The 21,387-nt window shown below is 36.9% G+C and overlaps 1 protein-coding gene across 1 annotated transcript in view; it reads left to right on the forward strand.

The window, feature by feature from the left end:
• LOC150079103 (AP-1 complex subunit gamma-1-like) overlaps positions 1–21,387 on the forward strand; it is a 650,293-nt gene that overhangs the window by 468,550 nt on the left and 160,356 nt on the right. Inside the window, 1 exon segment of the mRNA XM_090383609.1 lies at positions 10,305–10,432. Within this exon segment, the coding sequence (XP_090239735.1) occupies positions 10,305–10,432 (128 nt within the window).

A 21,387-nucleotide genomic window follows, 5' to 3' on the forward strand; every position in this document is an offset into this window, starting at 1 on the left:
AATGGGATGCTAGCAGGTCAGCTTTATCCTTGGCTGAAGTGACAACAGAACCATCTGGTTTGGACAGAGGTTGTAGCAGAGATGGGCAAAAGTTATGGCCAATAGCTTTGGGAAGAGACCAGAATGCTCAGCTACCATTAGGGCAAGAAGCAAGTTTTCTACTCTTAGCCTGTTCAAACTCTAATTTGGACCGATTAATAACTGCTTTACAACTGTTGCGAGCTTTGGTGTAGGCAGAAAATGAAACTGAAGAATTAGAAACACGCCAATTACGATATGCAACATTCTTCTCTTGAACAGCCTTAGCACATTTATTGGAAAACCAAGATTTAGATAAAGGACAAGATTTTAAAGTGGAGTGTGGGATAAAGGATTCCATTCCTGCAAGAATAATTTCACTGACACGATCCGAGCAAACATTGACATCAGAAGTTTTGAAACAGTAATCCGACCAAGGAAAAGAAGAAAAGAAGTCTCGCAGGTCATCCCATTTTCCATTCTTGTAATGCCAAACAACACGTGGTTTGGAATAGCCATGAGATAAAGGTTCCATTGCAGAAGAGACAATAATCAAGTTGTGATCTGAAGTGCCTAAAGGACATCTCACTTCGACAGTGTACTTAGAAGGGTTGTGTATGAGAAAAAGATCAAGCGTATTGGCTGTATGATTAGGATTGTCCGGTATTCTTGTAGGTAAATGAACAATCTGTGTAAGGTCATTAGTAATTGCAAAAGCCTCAGCATCTCGACCAGCTGGGTCGGTGTGACTAGAAAACGGAAGCTAACTGGAGTTGTGAATATTAAAATCACCAAGAAAAATTACCTCACTGTTAGGAAAGTTGGACTGGAGAAAGTCAAGCTGCAAACAGAGGAAATCAAAGAGCTCAAAGTGATTAGTGGAGTTGCGAGAACGGTAGAGACAACAGATGAATTTGACACAATGAGGTAGAGAGATTTTAAGCCAGAGAAGATCAAAGAGAGGAGATTCCAAATTGCCAAGTCTCTGACAGGGAATGTCAGAAAGGACATATGCACAAGTACCACCTTTGAGGCGAAAGGAATCATACAGCAAATAATTTGGCCATCTGAGATGATTATTCATACCTATTATTCATGCCTATCACGTAGGCAAAGGGTGAGCAACCTTTTTAAATGGCAATCCAAATAAAATGTCCGCAAGGTACACACATGCCAAATTTTTTTAGCTTTCCACAATTTTTAGGATTATTAAAATGGTGTATAATGAAAAAATCATAAACGGTTTTATGTTATTTATTGCAATATTTATAAATACTTGTACATATAATTAATTTTATTAATCAAAAAAACAAAATACATATTCAAGATAGAATTACAAAAATACAGTGTTTATTATATTTTTGTATTTGTTCGTTGTGATAAGCTTATGTTTTCAAATTTCTTTTTACTTTCAGGGCATATTGTTTCGACTGCAGCTAGCATACGGTCTAATAAATTCAGTATCCGAAAAAACTTTGAACTTTTTGCAATTTTTGATGCAATTGTGCAGCTTACTTTCTCTGCAACTTCTGATTCTAGTGTATTTTTTAAAAATAGATTCATCTGTTTTTTTAAATATTTTTTAAAATTTTCAATTTTATAATCCTTTCTTGTCCTATAAACTTGTCATAATTTCACTATCATTTATCATTTAGTTGTATGTCTTTTTTGATGTTCCTTGCTAACCGAAATCACATCTACACAAATTAAACACATTGGTTTATTATTTCTGTCTATCACAAAAAAAGCCATTTGTCCACTTTTCTTGAAAGGTACGATGTTTCAAATCTACCTTTCTCTGTTTATATGGTATAGCCATCCTAATAAAAAAATAACCTTTAATAAACATATTCGTAGACAAAAAAAAATAATAATAATTAATTATTATAATTTTAAATATTTTATCAAACGTTAATCTTAGATTTTCAATTATGCATTGAAAATCTAAGATTAACGCAATAGGTTTCAATAAATACTTTCATAAAAATAAAATGGTAAATCCTCTCCAAATTATTTACTTTTATCCTTCAATTATTCACTGACATTTGCTGTTGTAAAGAAATATACACTTGCACTGCAATCACATTCAGCAGAGCCAAGAGTTTGGGAACCACTACCAACTGCGTCCAAGTCAATGCCTGCTTACCAGTGTTGCCAGAAGCTATGCTTGCTTACCGTTTAGCAACACTGCTGCTTACTTACTGTTTAGCAACACTTTTGTTTACTCGAGTCATGATATATGGCACAAATTCAAATGATTTATAGTTATTGTGCAATCAAAATGTTAAAAGCAATTTAATAACAGCAAATATAATAAAAATTACAATAAACATAATTTCATGATATAAATTCTCAGCAGGCTGTTTATTATATATATTTTGAAAACGACTGCAAGCCAGATTATGCCCATTCACAGGCCAGATTTGGCCCGTGGGCTGGAGGTTGTTCATCCCTGGCATAGGCTATCCATGTATGATATATGTCGCTGAAGTACAGGAAATTGTTTGTTGCTGTGTGCTGGGAGGGGTGAATGAGCAGTACGTCAGATGTGCAGAAATGAAATCTCTTGGTTTGGACCTAAAAGTTGTTACTTTTTTCTCATTTTTTTGTTATCGGTTTGCTAAATACATAAGCCATGAAATTATTACTATTTGCATATTATTATTAATAATATCACAAATTTTAAATATGCATTATATTTCAGTTATTAACATTTGGTAAGAAATAAGTAAATGCATTATGAAAGGTTGGCAGTATATTAAAATTTATTATTTATTAAATTACTGAACTTGCAATGTGTGTTTTGTTTCATTCATTGTTAAGTACAAAGTGTTAAAAAACATAGAGTGAATATTATGTTGTGAGGCATGTGAAGTGAAACAATTGGTTTTATATATTATTAGTTAATCAATCAGTAATTATTTAGTAACAAGTTAATTACTTTTCATTTCAATTAATCACAGAAAAATAAAGTACTCAATTATTAAGAAATAAAAATCTAAAGTGCCTGAAATTATCCCCAGGGACTCACGTATGGGCTTGGCATACCCAGGGTCCTGAGCTGGATATCCTAATTCTTTTCTTTTTTGGTGATTTAACTCCGGGATTTTTTTTTTTTTGGCTGGTGCAGCATAAGCCTCAGGCTTCCTTGCACCGTGTAGCTAATAATAATAATAATAATAATAAATGTAATGCCATATGTGCATTAAGTAAGCCGACCCGGCTAGCCAGGTGGGTAAAGTGCCTGCCTGGCAACCCAAAGGTCGCGGGTTCGAATCCCACTTCGGGCTCGGATCAGAGTAAAATGCAAAAACTTTGGGAGGTGCATTATAGCCACAGAAGCTGATGTGCCAGCAACTAACAAAAAAAAAAAAAAAAAACCATTAATTAATTTATTGTGAACTGCTTTACCATATTTTTTTGAAACTGTTCTTTAGATGAAGGTAGACTTTTGAGTGCAATGTTGAATAAAAGATTTCATTCCTCCTTTCCCCCACCCCAAAAAAAAAAAAAAAAAAAAGAAAAAAAAAAAAAATTCAACAGCCAGGTCTGAGTAAGTATTAGAGTAAGATGATTTAAAACACAATGTTATTGCTGCCCAGTTAAGGTTTGTTATCTGTAGACTCATTCTGCTATGTTGTGGATTTTTTATAGGCCCAAAGCAGGCTGAAGACGGTGACCAAATTTTGTAGTGCATATGAAGCTTATTTTGGAATTTACATTTACAGTCTGATGCTAGTCACATTTAGAGAACATAAATTGGGTGGTACTAGAACTCCAAAGGGACGTTTTTATTTTAATTAGCCATCTCTTTAGATCTTGTGCTAGTGATATTTTTCTGGCTGTTCATGCCCCTTCCAGCCTTCTCATTCCATTATGTATAATAGAACGAGAAGCTCAGCATCGTATCATAACTTCATGAATGCATATTGACTTTCTGGTTTGCATATCAACCTCTCAAAAACAGAGTTTGCTCTTATTGTTTGTCCCTTCTTCAGTTTCCTCTTTACTACAAGTTAGAACCCAATATAAATTGTGTCCCCCTATAAACCCGATTAAATTTTTAGCCGAACTGTGCAGCTGGTTATGAAATTCTCTTCTTAGTCCACTACACAAAGCCTCGTTCTACTGTTCCTAACAGCCTTTTGATTTATGAAGTGCAGTCTTACCTGATTCATAATCTGAAAGTTATACAGAAATAATATTTTGCCCTCTGTCTACCTAACTTTCTCAATGCATCACCAATCTGCTTCTGCATCTTGAAATCCATCCTATCATGTGAGCTGATTATAATTATTTTCTCATCAGCTGGTTAAATGCAAACTTTGGATTTCACATTGTGTCATCTTGACATCAACTATACCAACAAATTGAAATAATACCTATTACTGTTTGCTGGCAGTATAAAACAGTTCACTATTTTGTATATCTGATCAGTGGCCAAAGTGACTTCCTCAACATCTGGGACCTTCTTCAGTGGCAAACTTCACCTAAGACTTATCAGAAACACTGTCTCTTCACTCTTCTTCTTTATTAGTTAACATCCTGGTCAAGTTAGCTAATTGTTTTGATGTTGATTCTGATTCTGGCTTCATGATAAAGTTTACAAGAAAATATTTTACAATCACTGATTTCTAACTTTAGTAGACCTGTTATCCCCAGTTTCAATGAGCTTTTTACAATTTAATTTATTCATTTGTTAAAGCCTTATTGCCAGTTTTATGCATTATTATTTGATTTTTATTTAGTGTAAAACTATCCTGCTTGTCTGGGAGTGTTTGTGCTGTTTTTTAATTATTAGTAAATGGTTTTTTTTTATATATATAACAGAAACAAAATTTCCACTATTTGAATTCTAAATTTCTACCTGTTTTGTAGTTATGTTTATATCCCAAACAATGCCAAAATTACTATATATATATATATATATATTATGTGAGGTAAAAGTTAGGTAAAAGTAATAGAAATAAATAAATATGACTATGTAGCTATCATTAGAGGCAGCAAATGCACATCCTCCACATGATGCCTAATTATATCTGATAATAAAATAAATATGATATTTAAATAAAATCATCAGCCAGTAGTACGGCAATAATGCAGAGCGAAATGAAACGCAAAATAATATAAAATAAACAAACAGGGAAGGGAAAGTAGAGATAATAGGACAAAAAGGTAGTCGATAATCCCCTGTATAATTTAGTCAATTAAGTCATTAAACCCAATTAATAAAAAACGATATAAATTTAAATAATGCCAATTATAAATAATTTAGCGGTACCGCCCTTGAAGGTACCAGTTCCAAAAGACGTGAAATATCACCAAAAAAGGGTTAAAGAAACTACCAAAAAACTAAAATATCAAAATAATAGACTGACCATCATGCCCCATATCGACAGAGGACCACGAGGCCAATAATGGTCATGGAATCGCTGCATTTCAATCGTCATACAAATCATCGCAAAGGCAGAAATATCGAAGAACCAAACCACCCCTCCATTCTCCGATAGATCAACCAATGCAGAGGATTTGCATGGCGGTGGTCCTTATGCAGCGAAAAATAATCTATAGAACAGACAGCACTCTTGATCAGAGCCACACCACTGACATAATGCAAGCTTAACCAGCTTATATAATAGAAAGGAAAAGAATAATTAAAAAAAAAAATTTAAATAATTGGCATTATTTAAATTTATATCGTTTTTTATTAATTGGGTTTAATGACTTAATTGACTAAATTATACAGGGGATTATCGACTACCTTTTTGTCCTATTATCTCTACTTTCCCTTCCCTGTTTGTTTATTTTATATTATTTTGCGTTTCATTTCGCTCTGCATTATTGCCGTACTACTGGCTGATGATTTTATTTAAATATCATATTTATTTTATTATCAGATATATATATATATATATATATATATATACAGGGTTGTTAAAATTAAAGTATCCCTATGTAGAGGGCTCTGAAGCAAGTTCTGCTAAAGAATGCACTCACCATTTATTAGAAAAAAGAAAAAAAATTAGTTACAAAATTTGTCACTGTATGGCACGTAACTATCTTAGTTATAATTATGCAAATAACTTACATTATTTGCATAATCATAAGTTATTGCCACAGCGCCACTGCTCAGCTCTACCGTACTGTATAAAAACAAAGCAGTCTCTTAAAAATCGTACAGTAGATGTTTGCCTGCACTACAGCAGCAATTCCAACAACGGGAAACGGGATGTTGCAGGAAAAGGTGCTATTAGTGAAGCTGTACTATCAGAACAGAAACAATGCAGCTGTGGCTATCAGAGAATTCCGGCATAGTAAATGCATAAGGCGTGGACCTATGACTGTTTGTGCTGTACTCAAATGATTGCAAAATTTGAAGCGACAGGACATCTTGGTGTTCAACCAGGTAGAGGTTGAAAACGAGTGGACTGATTCCTCTTGTGTTGAAGATATGGCTGTCGTGGATTTATCAAGTCAATCTCCATGTGGTAGCGCAAGTGTGCCAGCTGTTTCTCGTAAAGTGAACATGCCATATTCCACTGTATGGCTAGTAATGTGTCAGGTGTTGTGGTATTATCCTTACAAGATGCACATACTACAGCAGCTAAAGCAGGGTGATGCAGATATTTGTTTCACATATGCACTTCAGTTTCTGGCACGAATGACAGTGGATATCACTTGGCCATGGCACATCCTTTGGAATGATGAAGCCCACTTCTGCTTAAATGGACAAGTGAATACGCACAACTGTCATATTTGGGCAACAGAAAACCCTCGAGTTATCCAATAAGTCCCGTTGCATTCTCCAAAAGTGACAGTGTGGTGTGGATTTATGACCACATTCATGATTGGGCCATATTATTTTGAACAGGTAACACTGACTGGACCCCGCACCTGTTCCGTCACTGGACAGTGATATTATGAAACGTTGGCAAATTTTGCAATACCGGAGCTGCAACAACGTGGGTACCTTCAGGATACCATATTCATGCAAGATGGTGTGCCACCCCACATCTGCCATTGTGTCCAAAGATTGCTAGGGCAACACTTTACAGACGAATGGGTCATCAGCCATTGTTTCCAGACATCTTGGACACCCTGATCACCTGGCCTCATCCCATGCAACTTCTGGTTGTGGGGTTTTTTGAAGAACCAGGTGCATCAGGAAGGATGTCAAACTTTGGCAAATCTGAAGAACAGCATTAGACGTCACGTGTTGGCTATTCTAGTTGATAAGTTACGTTCTGCTATAGAAAATGCTGTTCCTCGAATGGAAACTGTTGTTGACCAAAATGGAGGACACATTGATCAATTGTAGCGCTGTTCAAGTGATTTGTATTGCCACAGTGCCATATAGTGACAAATTTTGTAATATATATATATTTTTTTCCAATAAATGGCGAGCACATTCTTTATTGTACTTGTTGTCCAAATTTCTCTTCAGTACAAGCCTTAGAACTTGCTGCAGAGCCCTCTATTTAGGGATATTTTAATTTTAACAACCCTGTGTATAGACTTTTTTTTTTCTTTTTTTCTTTTTTTTTTTTTGCTGTTGTCTGGAAAGAAGATGGCTGGTTGCCACCATCACATAAACTATAAGTGCCATGTGTTTAAAGTCTGCCCAAACCAAATTCATGGTAAACATAACGGAATTATTTTTATTTTGATGCATTATTATGTAATTATTTTCTTTCTGGAGTTCCTTGTAGTTGTCCTCTGGAAGAACTATTGCTGCTAGGCTCTAATGTAGGGTTTTTTAGTACCATACCAGTGGTTGACATGGTGATCGGGATGGTCATTATTTGTTTCGTGTGCCACATCTCTTTGATCTCCTGTCTTAGGGCTCCTCCGTAGCCAGGTGGGAAGGAGCAACAGTGCATAGCACACGCTTCTTGATTAGACCGGGGTTCGAGCCCATCACCACCAAATACGGAGGGTGCGGAAAGGTCAGGGAATGACCACCGCATATTCCCGGAGCAATATGGCCTTAGTTGCTAATGCTCCTAAAAACCAAATAACAACAACGTCCTGTCTTAGGTCTGTGTACTCTTCCTGTTCTTTTCCTCATAGGTTTTCTGGAGGTTGCCAGTGTTGGCCACTACTATGTTGATGAGATAGGTAGCCTTTTCCTTCTTGTCGACAAGGGTTATATCCAGTCTGTTCTGTAGGATTGTCATATCTGTTATTATTCTTCAGTCCCAGTACAGCTTGTGGGTTGGGGTCCCTAGACCCCCAACCCACAAGCTGTACACCCTGGGGTTCGTACTTGTACCTTCCTTTGATCAACTGATATGTCTTCACTAGCTCTGATGTATTTTCCTGGCGATCTGGTCATGTCTGTGAGTGCACTCCTTATGGGTGATCACACTGCATCCTGCCGCAAGTGTTGGATAATTTCTGAGGCCAAATGGCATCATTGACATATGTCATATGTCACTTCGGGTTACCTGGTGATGTATATTCAGTAGTTTCTGATATTCATTACGGCCACTTTCATGATTGGGCCATATTTTTTTGAACAGGTAACACAGACTGAACCCCACACCTGTTCCATCACTGGACAGCGATATTATGAAATGTTGGCAAATTTTGCAATACCAGAGCTGCAACAACGTGGGTGCCTTCAGGATACTGTATTCATGCAAGATGGTGTGCCACCCTACATCCGCCATTGAGTCTTGGATGGCAAGCATAAATGCAGCATCTAAAACTCCCATGATGGGTACTGGTACGAGGTGAATGGGTTGTTTGGTTCTGTCTGGTTACTAGTATTATTGTTGGTTCAGAAGCTCTTTTGCTATCCTACAGGTGTTCAGGATTGTGAATTTCTGGAGTTCCATGTAAGTGTTCTCTGGGAGGCCCATTGTTCCTAGGTTCTTATGGAGGCTCTTTGGCACCATGCCAGTGGTTGACATGATAATCGGGATGATCATTACGTGTTCCATATGCCTTATATCATTGAGTTCTTGACTTAAATCTGAGTGCTTTGTGGAATATTGTTATTAATGGAATTCCCCAGGGTTCAGTGCTGAGCCCATTATTGTTTTCAATATTTATTAATGATATTGATGGAAGTATATCCGACTTAATGTTTAAGTTTTCAGTGATACAAAGGTTGGCAGGTTGGTTACGACAGTCATCGGGGTGAGCTACTTCAGAAGATCTAGGAAAGTTGGGTTAGTGGGCTGAGAAATGGCAATTGAAGTTTAACATAGACAAATGCAAGGTACTGCATAAGGGTACCAGTAACCCCAGAGAAACTTATCAACTGTGTGGTAAGAGTAGTGAAAAATGAAAAAGACCTGGGTTAATTGTGTAGTCAGATATGAAATTCTCTGAGTGTATAAGGCCACGGTTAGGCTGAGTCCTGTATGCAGGTCTGGAGGCCTCACTTTAGGAAGGATGTAGATCTACTGGAATGGGTAACCATATAAAAGGAACAAAAGACTTCAGTTCTGCAAATTGCAGTGTCTTAAGGCTAGGCACCTGCGGGGAGATCTAATTGAGGTGTTTAGAGCTTTGAATGGATCGAGTAAGTTGAATGTTAATGGCATTCTTCCACGTTGAGACTACACCCATTAGAGGGCATACATTCAAGTTGAGGAAGGATGGTTCAGGGGATAGATATGCAGAAGTTTGACTTCAGCCAGCTTATGGTTGATTGTTGGAACAGCTTCCATCTGTTGTTATGGAAGTGGATGGGACAATGTTACAATGTTTGCGACAATGTTATTCTTCCTTGAATAAATTCAAGGAAGAATATAACATTGTTGCAAAGATCCATGGGTCAGAACCTTGGGATTTTTTTTTTTTTTTTAGCTGATGCTGTTATAAACTTGCTTTCTTGCCTCATTTGCCACTATTAATACTAATACTAACATATTACGATCCTTAATAAATATTAAGTGCTGCTGAGACAGATTCTATAAAAGCAGTCCCAGAAACATGCACAGAATAATATGTTGAGATGAAACTTGAATATAAGTCCAGTTTGATGCTTAATTTGAAATTCAGATCTAAGTGAAAATTATTACCAATACTCATGAATGATTATGCTGTTTTGCAGTGAGCAGTGCTGGTAATATATAATTATAAATGTTGCTATTATTGAAATCATTGTCTTTTTTATCTTTTGCTTAAAACTTTCTGTAGTAAATGAGATTATGTTACAAGACAGTTTAATGAATCCATAGGCAGTGTGCATGCATTGACACTCTTGCTTATCAGTAAAATTAAGAATTTCAATTTTAATCAGACTTAAAATAAATGTTTAAAATATTTTATAGGTATCTGAAGATCAGGTGATAGATATCTATGAGAAAATTATTAGTAGCAGTCAGATGACATTAATTACAAAGGAATTTGCAATAACTTCTCTTATGAAGCTTAGTGTGCGCTATCAAAGAAGTGCCCCGTGAGTAAATATCATTTAATACTCTCTTTAAAGAAGAATAAACATTGCAGTTCTCAATTGAAGTTGAGAACTGCAATATTTTCAGAACAGTTTATCAACAATCTAGTAATATAAGTGGCTTCTTCATTACACCTCTCCCATGTGTGCCAAAATTTAAGTTGCCTTAGGCTAATCACCATTCCTTTAAAAATCTTAGAGATTCTGTAATCCTGGTAATTACAGCAAGAGTGGTACAGAAGACAAGCATGGTTGCTGATATACTGTCACAGCAATTTTTAACTTTTAATAGGCCTCTCTATATAAATATGGTAGGCTCTACTTGTGCTCAAGGTAGAAAATATAAAATCTTAAGATCTGTTTATAAATTTTTAACAAGTAATTACATAGTAAATGAATTTAATAAATACAACAGCAGCAAGACTCAATATGTTCTACATTATAAATCAATTAACAAGTGAATGAGAGGAATTACCTTAATAGTTACTTGTAGAACTCTTTGATGCTGACACTCAATTATACAAATGAATTAAATAAAAATAACTATATTCTTACACCTAAAGAAAAATTGATGATCCAACGTACCTGGTATCAATGATTTAAGAGCTCCAAACCCCTAGACCTCATCATCACACATGAATCAGATGACATAACAGGGCTGACAGTAGAGGAACCAGTAGCAGGAAGTGATCACGGAGTTATACGGAGGATGATGACAAGAGAGGTAGCAGAAGTAAAAGGCAAAGGAATGGGTTTTAATTTCAGAAAAGGAAATTACGATGCGTTAAGGTACTACATGGCCTCTATTAACTGGGTAGATATCGCGCTGAGAATGAATACAATTGAACTGTGGTACGCTTTTAAAACATTAATCACAGATGCCTTGAATGCAGGCGCCTCCGTAGCCAGGTGGGAAGGAGCAGCAGTGCGTAGCACACGCTTCTTGATTAGACCGGGGTTCGAGCCCGTCACCACCAAATATGGAAGATGCGGAAAGGTCAGGGAATGACCACCGCATATCCCGGAGCAATATGGCCTTAGTTGCTAATGCTCCTAAAAACCAAAACAACAAACAAACAAGCCTTGAATGCGTATATACTATTAAAAAAATACTCCACGAGAAGGGTTCCAAGTTGGATGAATAGTGAAGTTGCCACATTACTTGAGCAGAAAAAGGTGGCATGGAAAGGTTACAGAGCAATAAAAAGTACTGAAGGCTATAACAGCTACAAGGTGATGTGTAATAGAGCCACAGAAAAGGTTCGACAGGCAAAGGCAGTTTATGAGAAATCACTAGCAAACAGAGCAAAGAGGGGGGGGGGGGATAAAGAATTCTTCACATATATAAATGCCAAGAAGAGCAGGACAAACCAGATCGGACCTTTACATAAGGGAAAGGGGATAGTATTAAATACACCAGCTGCCGTTGCATCGATATTTACAAATGAAAAACCTTTTGTGGCAATGAGAAATTGTGGGAGCGAAGTTAAAAAATATGTAATTAATGATATTGAAATTTCGAAAGATTATTTAATGAAAAAACTTTCGAGCCTACAGACCAGTAAGGCTCCTGGAGTTGATGGAATATACCCTATAATCTTAGGGGAGGCGGCAAGCGAGTGCATTGAACCATTGAGGCTAATTATGCGAGCATCGCTAGACTGGGGAGATTCCCTTGGACTGGAAAAGGCAAATGTATCTCCCATACATAAGGGTGGCTCTAAAAGTGAAGTTGGAAATTATCGACCTGTCAGTCTGACTTCAGTAGTAGGGAAAATCACGGAGGAAATGATCAAGGGTGGAATTCAGGATCGTTTGGATCGAATTGAAATTCTCAAGGATACTCAGAATGGTTTTGTAAAGGGAAAATCATGTTTAACAAATATGGTTTGCTATTTTGAAAGGGTCACTCACGAGCTGGATTTAGGGAATAATTTCGACATTGTTTATTTAGATTTCATCAAAGCTTTTGACTTAGTCCCACATGAGCGGTTGCTTTATAAGCTGGAACAGGTTGGAATTACTGGGAAAATCCTTAGATGGATAGAAGGATGGCTTCAGGGCAGGAGGCAGAGGGTTGTGATAAATGGCTATTCCTCAGATTGGGTTGATTTAAGAAGTGGGGTTCCCCAAGGATCATGAGGCTGCTATGCTTTAATCCAACAAAGTGTAAGGTATTACACCTGGGAAATAGTAATCCCAAAATAACTTATTCACTTGGTGGAGTTCAACTAAACCCAGTACTGGAGGAAAGGGACTTGGGTGTTACAATACAGTCAGACATGAAATTCTCTGAGCATTGTAAACAGGTTGCAAGGAAGGCTCATGGTGTTTTATCGATGAGCTATAGAACTTTTGAAAGTAGAGATAGGGATGTGATAATCCCATTATATAACACTTTTGTTAGACCACACTTGGAATACTGTGTTCAAGTATGGAGACCACACCTAAAGAAAGACATCGAGCTTCTTGAAAGGGTGCAAAGACAGGTAACTCGCCTGGTGAGATCAGCAAAAGGGCGTCCTTATGAAGAAAGACTTCGAATATGTGGGTTGCAGAGTTTGGAAACTAGACACCTTAGAGGAGATTTGATTGAGTTGTTTAAGGCTCTGAGAGGCATCAGTAAAATGAATGAGGACGAAATTTTCAAGATTATAAATGATGCTAGAACTAGGGGACATAAATTCAAGTTACAGGGGGAAATGTTTAAATTGGACTGCAGGAAGTTTTATTTTAGCCAGAGAGTTATAAATTACTGGAATAAGTTGCCTACATGGGTGATAGAAGCCGACAATTTAGGGAAATTCAAAGGTCATCTGGATAGTACTTTCGGGTAAGGGAAGCACGTAGGATGATAGGTTAATTTCCTGTTTTTTTTATTAATTATTATTATTTATTATTATTTTTTTTTTAATTTTATCATTGTTTTGTTCGGATTTTTTTTTTTTTTTTTTTTGGCTGGTGCAGCATAAGCCATAGGCTTTCTTGCACCATGCGGCCATTACTAATACTAACCCGATCCCACAACACATTAAACTACCAACCAATACTTACAAGTGACAGAAGACATTATCATCAATAATGAAAAGAGTGAATATGAATATGATACAATTAACAAACTATCCTGAAGCTGACAAGGCTTTCAACAACATTCATGATCACAGGGTAGTATAGCACAAAATGTATGACAGAATTTAAAGGTGAGAGATTAGTTGCTTTCTTGGTGCATGCATATGAAACACCAAGGGTCCAAAATGGGATAGAGTTGATGCAGATTAATTGAATTTTGATGCAATTTAATTTCATACTGTTATTAATAATTTTGTGTAATTATGGTGAATGTTAAAAACCTTTGCCTCATTAAAGAAAAAGGTGTATTGTATCATTTGTTCTGCGGGGAAAGCTAATTCTGATGCAGAAGAACGGGAAACAAGGATGGATGCTGTACGTTGTTTAACCGTCATGTTTAATATGCTTTGCGTTGAACCCTGATATGAAGAATCGCAGTCTTTACAGGAAATATTATAAACTAAATCATTTATTCGGAATGCAAAGGCAGATTGAATAGAGTGATTGTTTAGAACTGTATGTAGTTTTCTCATGGATTTTGATACTATTTCAAATTCTTTTATCTTTGAAAAGTTTATACAGCTGGATATTATTATTAGTATTAGTAATGGCTATATGGTGCAAGGAAGCCTAAGGCTTATACTGCACCAACCAAAGAAAGAAAAAAAAGAATAAAATAATAATAATATAAAAAAATTAAATTAAATAAATAAATAATAAAAGAAAAAGAAATAGACAACCTATGCATTTCCCTCCTCCCATAGGTAACTATTCAACTGACCTGTCAATTTCCCCAAACTGTTGGCCTCTACCAACCATGTAGGTAACCTATTCTGGTAATTTATAACTCGCTGACTAAAATAAAACTTCCTGAAATCTAGTCTAAATGTGTCCCCCATAACTTGAATTTATGGCCCCTAGTTCTAGAATCATTTACAACAGTGAAAATTTCATCCTCGTTCATTTTACTATTGCTTCTCAGGGCCTTAAACACCTCAATGAAGCCTCGTCTATGGTGCCTAGTTACCAAGGTGTGCAACCCACATATTTGAAGTCTTTCCTCATATGGGTACCCTTTTACCAATCTCACTAGGCGAGTTACCTGTCTTTGGACCCTTTCAAGTAGCTCGAGGTCTTTTTTTTAGGTGTCATGTCCATACTTGAACATAGTATGCCAAGTGTGGCTAACAATAGCCTTATATAATGGGATTGTGAAGTCCTTATCTCTACTAGAAAATGTTCGATAAATCATTGATATGACATCATGGCCTTGCAACTTGTCTGTAATGCTTGGAGAGCTTTATGTCTGACCGTATCATAACTCCCAAGTCCCAATACTGACTTCAGTTCAACTCCACCAAGTGTATAAGTTATTTTGGGGTTGCTGTTCCCCAGGTATAAGACTTTGCATTTTGCTGAATTAAGCATAGCTGCCACTCTTCTGACCGCTCCTGAAGTCTATCTATACCACACTGAAGAAGCTCTGCTTGGCAGTGACCATTAACTACTCTACCAATCTTTACATCATCTGCAAATTTAGATATCATGCCCTCTATTCCTTCACCGATGTCATTTGAGGAAATCAAAAACAATAGTGGAGTTCCCCAAAAACATTGGGGAACTCCTCTTCTTACATAACCCAATCTAAAGAATAACCATTTAACTCACCCCTTCTGCTTCCTGCCCTGAAGCCATCCTGCTATCCATTAGCATTAGCAAGGGCACACGATGTAAGAAAGCAAGCTTATATAGCATCAGCCAAAAAAAAAAAAAACACACTCTTCTCATTTCACCCATCCACTCACTCCAAATCTCCGTCTAGTTCTGCCTTTTATCTGTTTAAAATATCAACCTCTACAACAACAGATGGAAGATTGTTCAAGCAATCAACCGCCCACTGGCTAAAGGAAAACTTCTACACATCTATCCTACAATTTGAATTTATGCCCTCTGGGCGATTATTCTGAGCAAGAGTAAGAATCCCATCAGCATTGAACATGCTCAAACAGTTCAAGGCTTTATACACACCTCAATCAGATCACAGGTGTGTAGTCCCCAGACACTGTAATTTGCAAAACTTAGCCTTTCTTCAAAGAGAACCCTGTGTTCCATTCACTAATCTTGTTGCCCTTCTCTGTTTCTCTATACTCATTGCAACAGCTGTACATCCTTCTTAAAATGAGGCCTCCAGACCTGTATACAGTACTCAAGGTGTGGCCTGACCATGGCCTTATACAAGGGGATAATCACCTCCTTATCCCTGCCTAGAAAAATTCCTGTATAGCATTGACAAGACACCATGAGCTACTCTTTCAGACCGTCTGCACTGCTCAGAAAACTTCATATCTCCCAGGTCCTTTTCATTCTCTACCTCTGTCAATGTAGTACCACACAGTTGATACATTACTCTGGGGTTACTGATTCCCATATGCAGTACTTTACATCTGTCAATGTTAAATTTCAGTTGCCACCTCTCAGCCCATCTACTCAACTTTTCTAGATCCTGTTGCAGCAGCATACTGTCATTAGTGTCGTTAACAACCCTGCTGACCTTTGTGTCATCTGCAAACTTGGACATTAAGCCTGATATACCATCATCAGTATCATTAATAAATATAGAAAACAACAATGGACCCAACACTGAACCCTGGGGAACTCCACTAATAACATTAGTCCATGAAGAACAGTGTCCATTGATTATCATCTGTCTTCTCCCACTCAACAGTTTCTTTATCTGTTCCAGGAATTTGCCTCCAATGCCAATTTGTTGCTCCAATTTGTGCAGCAGTCTTCCATGTTCAACAGTATCAAAAGCCTTTCTAAGATCCAAACATATGACATCAGAATTATTCTTTGCAACCAGTTCCTTTGTGACTACATTATAGTATCCAATCAAATTGGTCAGACAAGACTTCCCCTTAACAAACTCATGATGTGTCCGAGCTATAACTGAAGTCTAGTCTAGATGATCCGGCAATGCTTCTTTAACCAGTGCCTCCATTAATTTCCAGGCGCCTCCGTAGCCAGGTGGGAAGGAGCAGCAGTGCGTAGCACACGCTTCTTGATTAGACCGGGGTTCGAGCCCGTCACCACCAAATACGGAGGATGCGGAAAGGTCAGGGAATGACCACCCATATCCCGGAGCAATATGGCCCTAGTTGCTAATGCTCCTAAAAACCAAATAACAAACAACAACAAACCATTAATTTCCCTGGAACAGAAGTTAAACTAACAGGTCTTTAATAACCTGTGCCTCTTTTGATCCTCCTTTGTGGTTTGGTGTCACATTTTCACATTTCCAGTCCATGGATACCTCCCCTGAGTCCAAGGAAGCTGTCATAATTATGGCTAAGGGTTTGTTTACTTCCTTTGCTGCCTCCTTTAATATAACTGGATAGATTCCATCCACCCCAGGTGCCTTTCTTATGTTTATCTTCAACAATTTCTCCTTCACTTATTCTCAGTTATTAGCATTAGTTGAGGCATAAGATGCAAGAAAGCAAGCTTATATAGCATCAGCCAAAAAAAAAAAAAAAAAAACCTTCCCATTTCACACATCCGGTCCCTCCAAATGTTTATCTAGTTTAGCCTTAAAATTATTTAAGCTGTCAACTACCCGCTGGCTGAAGGCTGGTTGGTGGTGGGATTCAAATAATTTAACAAAACAGTTCACTGTCCTAATGACCATTCTAAGTATAAATAAACTATATACCGAAAGGTAGTTTATTATTTCATGCAGTTAATAATTAAATAAGAACAGTAAAAGAGATTCACAAAACTAGATTATGTTATAAGAAAGAGTTTTAAAATATTAATGAAAAAATATTAAATAATACTTGACAAAAAAACAAAACTGTTATTTAAGATATTTCCATATTGCTTCTTGATTGGCGTCCTCACTTTCAATTTTCTTCGCTTTTATCCGAGCATCATCGGCTGAGTGATTTATCCTTAACCGTCTTTTCACTGTAAGAGTAGGATCCCATTCCTTTAGAGGCAGGCTGATTAGACTAATGGTCATTGTGTTTGATATATTAGAAACAGTTAGGTGACTTCTCTTCTCTGAACGTATTATGTTCATCTTTGAAAAACCCCTTTCCGCTTCTGCTGAACTTACAACAATTGTTCTGACAATATTTTTAGCTCTTTGAACACTTTCAGGAATTGCATAATTCTGGGAATTTTTTAAAACATTTTCTACGAAATCTCGATAATCATTAATATCAATTTGGTAAATAAAAATGTCATTAAATACGAGTAATTGTTCTTCAGCTGCTTTCCATGGAACTAATACTACTACAATATTCCAGTAATCTGGCTCCAAAAAATTGAGAAATTGTAATTTATTCCTATCTTGAAATTGGCTACAACTTGCTTTTAAATGTTCACAATCCATTAGTCTTTTTTTCAAATTTGTACGATATTTTCTAAAAGTTTTTCCCGAGGAAGCCCGACAAATCAATGATTTTCTACAAATTTTATATTTTTGAAGATTTCTGAAGTAATTAATTCATCAACTTTTTTTTCGTATGGATCCTTTTCCTTTCCAAACATTTGAAATGCTTTAATAGAACTTTTCACAAGTTTTTCACCCTTTATTATATCTATATATCTTGCTTGCAGCACATTTGAAAGAAGAGAAATTTCGCTTAAAATATCAATCATCAATGCCAAATCAGTTATAAAATGTATATTTTCAAGACGGGCAGCCATACCTAAGCACTTTTTATTTGAATAAAAATAGCAATGTAGCGCTGGATAAGCACGCCACACAGCTAGGGTTGACCTTAAACTTACAGGCAGCCCATCTTGGTCCCAAAATTCTACCAATCTTTATAATTTCAATTCTAAGTTGTTCGGTTATTTTGGAAAGTTCAATTTAGTTCTTATTGGATTGATGAAAAATAGTAAATATGTTATCAATAAATATTTTAAAATGATTTACTTGGTTTTTTTCCTTTATCAAATCATCTAAAACAAGATGGAGGTGATTGATGTAAGCAATGCCATATTATTATGTTTGGAAACTCTTTTGCAATCCTAGTGCTCACTCCAGATTTTCTCCCAAGCTTAATGCTGGCACCATCGGAGCAAAATCATCGGAGGTGTCTGGGTGCGAGTTTAGCCTGTGCAGACATTGCTCCTTAAAGCTCTTCAAACAGAGAAGTTTTTCCTGATTTATTTTCTGCTTTATTAGTTTAAATTGTCATATTAACTTATTTTCTAGAGTAGCTTTATATTCCTAGTTACGATACTTAGTTTAAAGTTTAACTTAGACAGAGATTTCGTAGATATTACTTAGTATCGGTAACGGTATCAAATCCACGTGTCACAAATTGAACGAGAGGTCTTTTAACCAAATTTAGTCGATTTATTAACCAATTGTTATATCAAATTATCTTCTATAAGTAGATTATAGACTTAGTCAGAATCCTTAGTTTATTCTAAATTGAGATAGCGAGATTTCGAAGCTAATCAATACTTACGAGTCCGTAGAAATACCGTTCGTGAATTCCTGCCATTTTTACACGATAGCATAAGCTTAGTGTAGTATACTGCATAGCATTAGCATTAGCATTAGTAGAGGCATTTGATGCAAGAAAGCAAGCTTATGCAGCATCAGCCAAAAAAAAAAAAAAAAAAAAATTAAGTAACATAAATAAATAAAAATAACCACTTCCACTTCACCCCTCTGTTCGTTCGAAATACCTGTCCAGCTGAGCCTTAAACTTATTTAGGCTATCAACTTCCACGACAAGGGATGGAAGTCTGTTCCACCCACCAACCACCCGCTGGCTAAAGGCAAATTTCCGCACATCTATCCTACATCTGTCTTTCCTCAATTTGAATTTAGGCCCTCTCAGGTGATTTTTGTGAGCTAGAGGAAGAATACCATCAGCATTGAGCATGCTCAAACCATTCAAGGCTTTGTACACCTCTATCAGATCACCCCGCTGGTGCCTAGTTTCCAGACACTGTAATTTGCAAAACTTAAGCCTTTCTTCGTAAGAGAACCCCTTTGTCCCATTCACCAATCTAGTTGCCCTTCTCTGTACTCGTTCCAGCAGCTCTACATCCTTCCTGAAATGAGGCCTCCAGGCCTGTATACAGTACTCTAGGTGTGGCCTGACCATTGCCTTATACAAGGGAATAATCACCTCCTTATCCCTGCTAGAAAAATTCCTATATATCATTGACAATACACCATGAGCTACTCTTGCAGCTCGTCTGCACTGCTCAGAGAACTTCATATCTGCCTGCACCACCACCCCCAGGTCCCTTTCATTCTCTACCACTGTCAGTGTAGTACCACAGAGTTGATACTTTGCTCTGGGGTTGCTGTTTCCCATATGTAGTACTTTACATTTGTCAATGTTAAACTTCATTTGCCACCTCTCAGCCCATCTGCTCAACCTTTCCAAATCCTGTTGCAGCAGCATAGTGTCAGTAGTGTCCTTGACAACCCTGCCAATCTTCGTATCGTCTGCAAACTTGGACATTAAGCCTGATATACCATCATCAATATCATTTATAAATACAGAAAACAATAAAGCCCCAATACTGAACCCTGAGGGACTCCACTAATAACATTAGTCCACGATGAGCAGTGTCCATTGATTACCACTCTCTGTCTTCTCCCCCTCAACCACCCCTTTATCCATAGCAGCAACTTGCCTCCAATGCCACACTGCTCCAATTTGTGCAGCAGTCTTCCATGTGCAACAGTATCAAAAGCCTTTCTAAGATCCAAGTATATAATATCAAAGTTATTCCCTGCATCCAGTTCTTTTGTGACTGCATCATAGTATCCAATCAAATTGGTCAGGCAAGACTTCCCCTTAACAAAACCATGCTGTGTCCTAGCTATAACTGAAGTCTTGTCTAGATGATCCTGCAGTGCTTCTTTCACCAGTGCCTCCATTAATTTTCCGGGAACAGAAGTTAAACTCACAGGTCTATAATTACTTGTGTCAGCCTTTGATCCCCCTTTGTGAATTGGGGTCACATTTGCACATCTCCAGTCAATGGGTACCTCCCCTGAGTCCAAGGAAGCTCTCATAATTATGGCTAAGGGTTTGCTTACCTCCTTTGCTGCCTCCTTTAATATAACTGGATAGATCCCATCCACCCCAGGTGCTTTTCTTGTGTTTATCTTCAACAATTTCTCCTCCACTTTGCTCTCAGTTATTACAAGATTCTCTAGCTTACTGCTAGAGTTGAATACACCTCTGGCATTCCCCTCGCTGAATAACTCCTCATGTGTGAATGTCGATGCAAAATATTCATTTAGTTTGTTAGCTACCCGAGCAGGGTCATCAACAGTTGACCCATCGATCTCAAGTGGACCAATCTGATTCATCCCCTTCCTTCTAGAGTTTACATAAGTAAAGAACTCTTTGCTGTTTTTCTTCGCATCCCTTGCCAAGGATCTCTCGTAATCTGCCTTCGCCTGCCTAACCTCCTTTGTAACTTGGTTACAGATCAACTTGTATCTATCATAGGCGTCCGTGTCACGTGTTAATTTGTATGTATCCCATGCATTTTTCTTCTCTGCCATATGCCTCATTAGTTCATCTGACAACCATTTAGGCCTAAACCTTGAACAGTATTTCATAATATAATATTGTCAATTAATCAGTAAATCTATTAATCTTGATAAACTTTATTGTCAATTATATTGTATTTTTAACTCTATAAATATATATAACGACTTAATCGTAACAAATAATTAATACATAACTATAGTGGTACACGTGATACGGAAGTTGTATAAAGGGAACACTAGATACCGAAAAAAAAAAAAAAAAAAATATATATATATATATATATATATATATATATATATATATATATAACATAACTGTTTTGGGATATAACTTAAGGATTTA

Source organism: Mastigoproctus giganteus, chromosome 10 (genome assembly GCF_048544385.1).
Source record: "Mastigoproctus giganteus isolate SK-2022 chromosome 10, ASM4854438v1, whole genome shotgun sequence".
NCBI lineage: Eukaryota > Metazoa > Arthropoda > Arachnida > Uropygi > Thelyphonidae > Mastigoproctus > Mastigoproctus giganteus.